We start from the raw sequence: 11,281 nt of genomic DNA on the forward strand, positions 1-11,281 counted from the left end.
TAAATATTTTGTATTAAATTATTTTATAATATTTGATAACAGGAAATGTACATGTTCAAATAGTTCTTGTCGATATATAAATGCATATATTAAACACGTGTCTTCATAATTTATATACATATAAAAAAAGTTTAGTGTTTTACTCATACATCTGTGTATTAACTTTGGACTGGTATAATCAATTATATTATTCTGACTAGAAGAAAACTAAATGTCAACATTCAATTATTGAAATATATATATTAAAGCAACTATAAAACAATTATTAAAGTTTTTCTTATAACTTTACTAAATATCAGTCTTTGATTTATCAAACAAACGTAACATAACAATATTCGAGAATATTAAATATGGTCATTTTAGTTCGATTTTGCAAACAGATTTTGTTTAACCGTCGTGCTTTACGAAACTAAAATACTAAAATTTAAAATTATTGTTTCTTATGACGTAATCTGGTGACGTCACGATCGATTGCATACACATACACAACTGTTGTACGATTTTAGTTGCGGTTGTATTTGGTTGTGTCAGCACGTTGAATTGTATATATAATCTCGTTCAGCAAAGACAACAATTGTGCGAATTGCTAAACAGCAAGCGAGCGTGATTATTATCGCTAGATCCAACAAAGTAGCTTCAGTTACAGACGTTATAGTTGGTTACAGTTAGTAAACAAAGCGACAACTTGATGGTATGTTCTGCTAAACGTCCTTGATGAATGGATGTTTACAGTGAATACGGGAATAATAAATTTGTAAGATTTCTGGAAACATCTCGCAATTAGTAATTTCCGTACGCTGCTAACAAAGAACCATGTTCCTGTCAAAGGTATCTTAATAGAAATAGCAAATCTCGCGATTGAGGTTAGGTATAACCGTATCATGTTCTGTTAGATACCGCTTCTTCTTAAAAATGCTACCGTTGGTGTCGTGCAATATGAATCAGGATGTTCAGGTGTCCTCGTGCGTGAATCTCTACGAAATAACACATCCTCCATGAAATATTTCCTGTCGACACAAAAGCAGCAGAACGAGCAGCAACAGGATTCAGCAAGCAATCAGTCTTCACTTTTGACAAGCACGGTAAATTCTGTAAAAATCTGTTATTTTTCTATTAATTTATTTGAATGTCCTCGTATGTAAATATATTGCACATTTTTTAGAGTACGCCGGATAAGCTGTATAAAAAGATTGAGATTGAAGTCAGGGGGAACGATCCAGCTGTATTGAAGAGCTATGGAGAATTTGCAACGATAGCTGCGAATCATTTAAACATCAACATGGGTAGAAAGTAAGTTCAATAGTTATTTGATTTTAATAAAAAATGATTGCCAATATTAAAACAATAATATGATAATGAAATCGAAGGCAAATTGAGAACAGACATGTTGAGACAAAACTTTTTTATATATTTAAATTACATGAATTCATGAAGTTATTCAATTGTATGATTTTTTTAAGCCACTTTTAACGATTTCAATCGATGAATAAAAGATTATTATATTTCTAATAAACGCAGGATTTGCTTGCAATATCTGAAAAGACAAGTGTTCACTATAGTTATTTTGCTGATAGATTCTAATAAAGAGATTAACAATTTAAGATACTGAGTATCTTATTAAATAAATTAATCAACATAACTTTAAAAGGTTCAATAGGGAAACACTCATCTAGTGCAATACAATGCAAGTAAAAAAAAATATTTGTCCAAGTAATAAAGTAAAACAAGTTGTCATATTATAATATAATGAACTGATTACGTCTGAAATTAAAAGCCAAATGATGTCAAGAACAAATTGATATTATTAATTAAAAGACAATAAACAAATGTGTAGATTAACATGATAAAAAGAATAAAGTAAAATTTGCGCGTAATACAAATTAAAGCAAAACAAGGGAAAAAATGTGTATAAGCTATTAAAAATAGATACATAAGTATGTATTTTGTGTTAAATTGAAGATTAAGTTAATTTTTTTTTAATTTAACATTAAACATCTCAGATTCAAATCACTGGTTCAAAAATAAGCTAAAACTTTTAATGTTTTATGAATTCATGTAAAGTAAATATACAAAAAAATCTTGTTCGCCTTAATAATCCAGTAATAATTGTTCTCTTGGTGTGTGTTATCTTTAGCGATATTATCATATTATTTAACTTTAGTTAATTTTAGTTAATATCTAGCTAATTGGATTATATATGTTAAAGTATATTCTTATATTTATAGCATGGCACCACGTAAAGCTATCCACGAACGGTGGACGGTGCTAAAGTCAGCTCACGTTCATAAAAAGCATCGTGTTCAGTATGAATTTAGGACTTACTATCGCTATCTAGACTTTTTAAAGTTGACCGGATCAACAGCAGATACTTTTCTAGAATATCTTCAACGAAATTTGCCAGAAGGAGTGGCAATGAAAGTAACCAAGGTTAGAATTTTATAATATTAAATCCACATGATACTAGAAATCGTTCCAAGATCTCGGATGGAAAAAATTGATCACATTTTAATAATTCGGTTAATTGGCTATAGTGATTAGTAAATTGTTTCTTTGCTCGAGATCTCAATTTCCAACAATGTACATGTCCTTAAAAAAAAACTTAAACTTTATTTTCATTTGACTTATCTAGAAATTTTTACTTGCAGGTAGAGATGGAGAAGTTTTCCGAGAGTATAGCTGCAATGTGTAACACATAGTTATAACGTGTAAATATAAATAATTGTTCATACAATCCATACTGTAGATAATTTATCGATATAAATGGATTAAAGAAAATACGTTTGAGGTTTATTTATTTAACGCAATACTTATTTTAGGTTTCGAAAATTTAATTATATCATCTTATTTTAAAAGCCGCAGTTATAAAAAATAATATTCGTCAATAATTCTCTAGAAAGACAAACTCGATAAATTATTCCACAAAATTCTATATTTAGATGTCTAAGCATAATTTCTTTAGTATTATTACAAAGTATTGAACATTGTTACACTAATTTACAGTAAGATTATATATGATCTGCGGCAATATAAATTAAAATATCATTGGAAGAATGTTAAGTGACGGATTTGATAATTATTACATTCGGTGACGACTCAATCTTTCTACCAGATGTATCCCGCGCGAGTTCTGGTAATGGATTCTTCTTCTTGAAGGCCGATGGTCTGTCTTGTGATACGTCTATATTCACAGTTTTGAGGGGTGTATCTGCCAAGCGTTTGCTTGTGATTCGACGTGCGTGTCCATTACCGCGTCTCCTCATATGAGTCATACGTCGGTAAACACCGCTGGAAAATTGCTTCGCAGCTTCAGATTGAGCGTCAATCAGAGAATCTTTTTGTTGCGTTTGCGATTGTGCCAAGTTTCCTTCGGCCTTGCGCGAGCTGACTCCTGTAATCTCTTCATTTCTGTGCTTTCTAATTAATTCCGCAGTAGCTGTACATCTGTGCAGTATATATTCGTTACCTAAAATAAAATTTTTATATAAATATAATATTTATCTAATTCTTATATAATTGTTTGTAAAGCTGGTTTCACCACCAACTATACGCGTTCTTAATCTTAATTTTTCAATTACTCAATTACGTCATTAATATCATGAGATGGAAAACTATATCTAAATCGCTTAAACATGCATCCTCAATGGCATGTTCTCTAAATACGTATATATATATATATATATATATATATATATATATATATATATATATATATATATATATCTTGTTCAAGCTTACGTTAAATAGGTAATAAATCGATGTTACATTTATGCGTACACATGTACTAGCTAAGTAATCTGAAAGAGTGTATATAGAGGATTTTTAAAAAATTTTGATCATTTATCTTTTAGATGTCTCCTATAAATATCTTTTAGATTTTCGTATTTTGAATATTTAGATCATTCTGATACACTGTAGTAAAAAAAGAATTATTTATTGATTAGGATATGTAATAACTTCATATAATTCTGACAATTGTATCATTCACAATTTGTAAATTTTTTTATTTATAGCATGTCCCTGGTGAAAAAAATTTTTTATAATTTTTATAATTCTTAAAAATTTCTCTGTATTTTTATAACATTTAAAAAATTTTTTTAAATTTTTATATAAATTAAAACACTTTAGAAGCGTTCTAATTTTAGAAGTGTTCTAATACTAAAAAAGTTTACATCTTTTCTTTACATGAATGAATTCTTAAATATTCTAAGATTTCTAAAAAATTTCATCATTTCAAAAAAAACTTATAAAAAATTTAAAGTGGCTCAAGTTATTTTTTTATAAATTTTTATAAATTAAAAATATAAAAAATTCTTTAAAATGCTATGAGATATCAGAATTTTTTTGTCGTTAAAGAATATATAAAATTTATGAAAATCACTTACTCGATCGCTTTGTGCGATTATAATCCGCCAGAGAATCAGTGGCCCAAATAAGGACGATTAAAATAACAGTCACTTTTTCCAGTGTCATTATCTGTCACGACGTCTCTGCAAGTAACTGCTGACTTACTGACTTAAGTTAAGATAAAATATTAAGTTAACACACATTAGCAAAATTTGTCACGAGTTAGAACAGTTTGAACCGTCTGCCAACCGTGGGAGAGGAAATCGTGGCAGCTACCGTGGGAGCTACCAGACGACTGTTCGCGAGGAAAAAGTTTCGTCGCGTAGAAGAGGCCGCAAAAACGAAACCGGACAAGACGCTAAAGCCGAACTGAGGTCGTTCGACTTTTGTCGAGATTTTATGCTACGGTAGGATAGCACACCGTAGACGTTAAATTAATCGGATCCAGCCGAGGCATCAGTCGCGATACCACGAAGCAGACGGAAGAAACCGCACGATGACCCTTTTTTCTTGTTTTCAACGTTAACCGAGGTAAACCGGTTTGAATGATGGACCAGGTCGAAAGTTGGCATTGTACTTTAACTATTTTCTTTTTTTCTTCGTCTGATTTTCTTGTACATTATTTAAAAAAGTGTCTGTCAATGTCAGACAGATTCTTGCTATGTAATCTTGGAAACAAAATTTTTTTTGAACTTTCCAAGTTCTGTAAAGAAAGCGAAACTGCTGAGTAAAAACAAACCTGATCACAGGAATGGCCTTGACAATCATCACATACTTACCATAATATATCAAGTCTGGCATAGTATTTTTAGCCACGAGATGTGCACATTACCGCATTCCACACACACACACACACACACACACACACACACATAATGATGTAATATTTCTTTGGAATATGATAAATACTTCTAAGGCGCTTAATCTTTTATTATATGATCTTATATCTATTTGATTACAATACAAAATATACGAGACTAAAGAAATAACAATTACATTTTAGGAAAAACAAAAGCTATCGGCTGACTGTTATAACGTACGAAATAAAATTTAGTTAAAGCTAATACGATTAGTAGTATCATTTATCTTATCGTCTTTTCTATAGAAAATGCATGCCCTTGGTAAACTTCACGCTGGTTCAAGAAATTTTTACGTTTACGTGATGATCGGCAAGAATATTATCAGAGGGTGATCGTCCGAGCGACTAATGGAGGCATCATTAAAGGTAAAACCAGCTCCGGGCGACCCTGAATTTCTTTCCGATTTCGCGGGAGCATCGTTCACCCTTTTATAGAAACAGAAGCGGTCCAATTACAGGACTCTAATTGCGTTACGCAGGTAAAAAGGACTTTATGCGCCTCGGTGAGGATTCCAAGTGCAATAACATTGCGAGCAACGCTGTAATCTTCTGTCATTATTGAATCAGAACCGATTTTTGCTGACGGCTTACCTCTTCATATTCACGGCAGCATAGAATGCCTATGTGTACGACATAATCGTCACGCGAGAAAAAGATCCGGTCTACCACTACAAATAAAATAAATGATGAGAAAGAAAATAATAAATATAATTTTTCAAAATGAAGAATTATGCAGTCAATGTTGATTCAAAGAGCCCAAACTTTGACGTAATCTATTACAAAAGCAGTTTTATTTCCACCATTTCGTCTCCAGCTTGGCAGCCATTGATTTCGAGAGTTCCAGAAATTCAACATTATCTACAATCAAAGACAATATACTTAATGGAATTATTAAACAGATATTTATTTTTAAAGAGATTAAGGATGAAAACTAAAATATTAAAATATATTGATCTATGTTTAGACATTTTATATGGATTTTGTCAATTTATACGAGGATAATCGATTATTTAAATAATATTAAATAATATTTAACTTAAATTAAATAATATCAAAAGAAATATTAAAGTGTTGATATATACCTTAGCGCCCACGTTTTTCCATGGTTTTTGCATTCCCGAATTGAGTGTGCCATCCGGAAACACGCGTATTCCACCTACACCGACGCCGAGAGTGATAAAGAACTGTAACAAGAAAAATTATATATATTATATAATTTTAAAAAATAATATATAAATTAAATAATTTGTACTATACAATGAGATAAATAGATATAATATAAATGAATAATTAGTAGTAGAATTGCTACGCTTGCTTGCTGCAACGAAAAATGTTTTAAAGCAATAATAAAAATTATAATGGATTGAGATGTTACCTCTTGATCGAATGGGGCAGTTTTTCTGCCTGCGTGAGGACCACTTATCCACTCCTGTTCATCGCAATTCATTTGACCAACTGCTTCACCGTCGACAAAAAACGTGAAACCATCGCTGGTCCAGATTGTCGTGTACACGTGAAAATCTTCCGTCCATCGTGGCCCGAATTCATTTATTTTCATGACGAGTATTTCTCGGATATTATCAGGATATTCACCTACTCTCACACCAAAATCCAATCTTCTGGTATCATAAATCTTCGAAACATCTGTAGCGTTCACCAGGTTGTCATTGCCGCGTGTGAAACCCAAAAGAACGCGGCCGCTGGCGTAGTTCATACCATAAGTAGAATACCGTGGCTCAAGCCACATCTCTGGTAAAATTATGGGACAACATATATTTTTCTGCTTTACATAATCCGTTGCCAATCAAATATTTAAATGAAAAACGGGATATTTTTAGTAGCAGAAGTATATTATTAGTATTCATTATTCCACAAGTATACTATTAATATTCATTATTCACTGCATACAGTTATACCTAAATATTTCCTTGCTAATTTTAGATCTTTCTCGGAAAAAATAGTATCACAGTAATATCGTACAAGTCTATCATGACTCAAAATTTTTTCCAGAAAATATACACACATTGTTAGAAAAATTTATATTGGTAGAAATCTGATCAAAGTTTAAAAAAATAGAAAATTGATGAAATTAAAACTTTTTTTATAATGTGCGAATCGAAGAAAAAACGAGACACAAAACAATTTACCATTTATGATCTACAGTCAAATGGAAAATATGTGTTACAATATTAATATTAGTAACTGAATGTTGTTGTTAAATTATTCTTAATATAATTAATATTATGATAAGTATTTTACTATTGCAAATTAAAGATCCTCTACAGCACAGAATATTGCAAAATATTTCCAAAATATTGTAGCAACATTCTAACATTGCAACAATATGGCAGAGATATTTATGCAATATTCTGCTGTAGGGAATATCTAAACTGTCTCATATTTTGTGTCTTGTTCAGATTAAGTAATTTACATAATACTGTACATTTGACGCAACGTGTAATAATTTAATTTAACAGTTTAGTTTAATGTCTTATTTGTAATAAAAAAAAATTTTAATTACCAGGATACAGCCAATCGCCCTGGGGAAACTTCGCGCGTATTTCGATCTTTCCATATCGCAGACTAAAACTTTCTTTCGTGGTAAAACGCGCAGATATAACAGGTGGCAGAATGTTGTAAGATAGCGCCTGCCGCGAACATTCGGCCGCAACCATGCTAGTACATCTAAAAAATGATGGATTATAGGTAAAAGGAAATCTGGACATTTTATTTATTCGTATTTACCTGTTAAGCTGCAATCTTCCATATGTCGTCGCGTTCTCACCATAATAATCTTCCAGTATAATCGGTTTTATGAAAAATTGACCATCACGAACTTGCGCAAGTTGCTCATGATTTTGATTGTGATACACGCAGAATTCGTAATCCTAATCTCAACACAATCAACTTTAATTAGTGAAAATTGACCTATGTAACATGTTTCTACATGTGGTTACTCATGTGGTTCTCATGTGGTTACATATAAATATATATTTGTTTATTTATAATATACCACTACAACAAAGATGTAATTAAAAAATGCAAAGTTTTCGGAATAAAATTTTATGTAATATTTTTTAATACAATCTTAGTATAATGATTTGGTCTAATTATAATCTGATCGTAGAAGAATAAAGGTACGATTAACTCTTTACACTTAATGTATTTTATTCTTATCAGAATTCATTTTTTTTGCAGGCAACTCAAAAATGACTTTTTCAATTACATCGGTCCCGTAACAAATGAACAATACTTATGTGCTTCGTTATATATATATTTACAATTGTACTTTGTAATGAATAGTAGAAATACTCACCGGATCTAATGGCATTTTTATCTCGCGTTTCCATAATGATTCGTTGAAAGAATTGAAATTATCCTCGAGTAATAATCGGCCTTCGGTTGGAATTTCATATGAAGAAATCTGAGTAGTTTGTTGATTGTCTGCTTCATTTTCCTTTGCTGTTGTTTGAAATATTGCGTATGTAATAATATATCGTTGAAAGTTAAATTAAATATCTTATTAGTCAATCAAAACTAATCGATAACTACAAGGAAGATAAAATTCTAAAACATTAATGTAACCAAATTTATACCGTTATTTTTTATCGATGAATTGAAGAGAGAAATTGCATGTTTAATGTATTTATGTAAATAATCTTACGGGAATATGTCCACATTTGGTTGTCTTTCCTATAATTAGCCCCGTCCACTTGTGCATAAATCCAATAACGAAGTACATCTCCGTTTTTTATAGCCACATTTAGATCCTGAAAAGTCCAGCGACTGTCTGTTGCCATATAGACATCACCGGCGATCTGGCCGAATTCATTAGTACGAATTATTTTGTTGATATTGGCGTGGAATCCAAATATTCTTAAGCCCGGTGCATCTGTAATAGCATCATCATTTAATATAAAACTAATTTTTCTTTTCTATACTAATTTCATAATTTAGATATATGATTTAGCATCAATTTAATATTTCTATTTCTTTAATGTTCTTAATTTTTTAGACAATAATGTATATTTATAACTTGTATTATAATTTATTATCATATAATATTATTTATGTTAATAATTTATGTCATCATTTGTTTTCTTACAGAAATGTTTAATTACATTAATATGTAAAATATTACAGAAACATGTTGTGATTTCAATTTTTCTGGGTCATGTAATCATTAATCTTTTGATATTGTAAAAATAAAATCATGATAAAAACATGTTTAGTGTTAATGAGATAGTGTTCCAAGAAAAATCGTCAGTACGGAGTTATTCTTTAATGTTTTCTTTATGTCCCAGGGAATCCCAGACCATTAACAATTTCAATTGAAATAAAAATTACTTGTTTATTATACTTCGCTCTTTGCCCTTAGCAATGCAAATAATTGACTTAGTAAATCAATATTTTAAAGAAGTCTTTTCTTTAATTTTTATATCTGTGAATGCATTTTAAAAGTATGATAATTGTATGTATACATGATTATTTTTTATTAATATATAAATATAGAATGTTATACACTCAACACTTTGCAAATAAAAAATAACATTTTCTATATAAAAGCAATGTAATTGGCATTTAATTTACAAAATAGCTATAAATAACTCGATTTATTTGTATTTCGTATAAAATTTGAATAGAACAAATTTAATATGTATGTATAACAATTACGTTAATAATTATTAGTTAATAATACCTTTAATGTTATGTCTATAATTTATTTGTTGGAAGATAAAATCAGAAAGATAATCATCATTTAAAACGTAAACAATGTAGAATTATGTACGTTAAAGTTATATATAAAAGTATATATGTATTTTTTTAAATTAAACGTACATGCACATGTGTTTTTGATATTTGAGAAAAATCTTGACCCGACTGTCACGCGTCGATAAAATTTTTGATATCAATACATTCATTGACGGCGATTATGATGCGCATTCACGTTACATAGCTATTCAAATAATTATCTTCTCATATAATTTTATTACAAAGATTTATTTTTAACAAATCTTTTTCTAGAAACCACTTATTATTTTTAATGTAATTTAGAACGATAATCGCGTGAATTTTTGTCTCATTATTACATAATGTAAATTAGATGTGCGTTATAAAAGGTATTACGCAATAATGATTATTTCTTTAACAGAATTCAATCAAGCATTTTTTAAAAATATTGTGTAGTTTCAAAGATCATCTTTTTAAACTAAGAATTATCTTTTGGAGATTCTTCTTTACTTAGTCTTCATAAGACAAAGTTTAGCAATTGTCACAATTCTTCTTAAAACGAAGGAAACGAATTACGTTACACCTACCAGGTATAGAGACTCGAAGACCTTGCGGCTTCAAAACTTCGAAAGTCGGATCCGGTAGCACGTAGAGAAACACTGGTCTCACGAGTATACATACTAGTGCGAAAATTAATCGGACTATCGTGCGGTCGGCTCCGTGGGACAGCATGTTCGCGATTACCGATTCTCGACGTTGCAGACGCAATATTTATCGAGTACTGTGATCGGCACGATATTAAAGAAAAAAAAGGTTGACGTTTGCGTTCATTGATCCACACTGGTATTTCCTCCACGTTACTTTTTTTGCCCCGCCTTCTTCCATACTTTCCTCGTTCGTCATGCAGATTACGCTGTGCTGTGTTTTTGGGATTCCCTCGGCAACAACTATTTTCGATGTCGAATCATCCGAATAGCTGTAAAAACAAAAAGTATCTTCAATCATTACCCAGATTTACAGATACAATATATTGATTAATGTTTGATTGCAAATAAAAGACTGTACTTATATGAAAATTATAATTTATAGAAATATTTTTATATAGATAAATTATATACCAGTTGTGTAAATGATTCATTATTAATATGTAAAAATTTCATAATTTTCTTATTTTTAATTTCGCAAGTCCTATTATACATATACTTTTTTTATAAAGTTTTATTATTTAATTTGTTAAATGATTAAAATAGGTATAATTAATTTTACTGAAAACACAAAATGATTTTACTAAATGATTAGTTATGTCAATAGAGAATAATGAAAATTTAATAAAAATGCTATTAATAT

At 30.0% G+C, this 11,281-nt stretch overlaps 3 protein-coding genes across 3 annotated transcripts; 1 reads left to right on the forward strand and 2 right to left on the reverse strand.

The window, feature by feature from the left end:
• The first annotated feature begins 35 nt into the window (after positions 1-35).
• LOC105194753 (28S ribosomal protein S10, mitochondrial) lies at positions 36-2,777 on the forward strand. Its single transcript, XM_011159834.3, has 5 exons — positions 36-828; positions 894-1,082; positions 1,163-1,290; positions 2,226-2,427; positions 2,646-2,777. Exons 1-5 carry the CDS (start codon positions 814-816, stop codon positions 2,694-2,696), a joined length of 585 nt encoding a protein of 194 aa, XP_011158136.1. The 5' UTR covers positions 36-813; the 3' UTR covers positions 2,697-2,777.
• LOC105194756 (hypothetical protein) lies at positions 2,251-5,110 on the reverse strand. The gene is made up of 2 exons (XM_011159840.3): positions 4,383-5,110; positions 2,251-3,463 (listed from the first exon to the last, which is right to left on the reverse strand). The coding sequence occupies exons 1-2, from the start codon at positions 4,468-4,470 to the stop codon at positions 3,054-3,056; spliced, it is 498 nt and encodes a 165-aa protein (XP_011158142.1). The 5' UTR covers positions 4,471-5,110; the 3' UTR covers positions 2,251-3,053.
• A 149-nt stretch (positions 5,111-5,259) lies between these two features.
• LOC105194757 (beta-1,3-glucan-binding protein) lies at positions 5,260-10,854 on the reverse strand. Its single transcript, XM_011159841.3, has 8 exons — positions 10,522-10,854; positions 8,868-9,095; positions 8,520-8,665; positions 7,949-8,091; positions 7,725-7,888; positions 6,579-6,952; positions 6,286-6,387; positions 5,260-6,061 (listed from the first exon to the last, which is right to left on the reverse strand). Exons 1-8 carry the CDS (start codon positions 10,664-10,666, stop codon positions 5,951-5,953), a joined length of 1,413 nt encoding a protein of 470 aa, XP_011158143.1. The 5' UTR covers positions 10,667-10,854; the 3' UTR covers positions 5,260-5,950.
• Positions 10,855-11,281: the final 427 nt, after the last annotated feature.

Source organism: Solenopsis invicta, chromosome 1 (genome assembly GCF_016802725.1).
Source record: "Solenopsis invicta isolate M01_SB chromosome 1, UNIL_Sinv_3.0, whole genome shotgun sequence".
Lineage (NCBI taxonomy): Eukaryota > Metazoa > Arthropoda > Insecta > Hymenoptera > Formicidae > Solenopsis > Solenopsis invicta.

Coding starts and splice junctions, on each gene's coding strand:
- LOC105194756 (XM_011159840.3), bottom strand. CDS start 4,470: ATGACACTGGAAAAAGTGACTGTTATTTTAATCGTCCTTATTTGGGCC. Junction 3,464..4,382: donor TAATCGCACAAAGCGATCGA/GTAAGTGATTTT, acceptor ATTTTATTTTAG/GTAACGAATATATACTGCAC.
- LOC105194757 (XM_011159841.3), bottom strand. CDS start 10,666: ATGCTGTCCCACGGAGCCGACCGCACGATAGTCCGATTAATTTTCGCA. Junction 9,096..10,521: donor TCTTCGAGTCTCTATACCTG/GTAGGTGTAACG, acceptor ATGCTATTACAG/ATGCACCGGGCTTAAGAATA. Junction 7,889..7,948: donor GGAAGATTGCAGCTTAACAG/GTAAATACGAAT, acceptor ATCATTTTTTAG/ATGTACTAGCATGGTTGCGG.
- LOC105194753 (XM_011159834.3), top strand. Junction 1,291..2,225: donor AACATCAACATGGGTAGAAA/GTAAGTTCAATA, acceptor TTATATTTATAG/CATGGCACCACGTAAAGCTA. Junction 2,428..2,645: donor TGGCAATGAAAGTAACCAAG/GTTAGAATTTTA, acceptor TTTTACTTGCAG/GTAGAGATGGAGAAGTTTTC.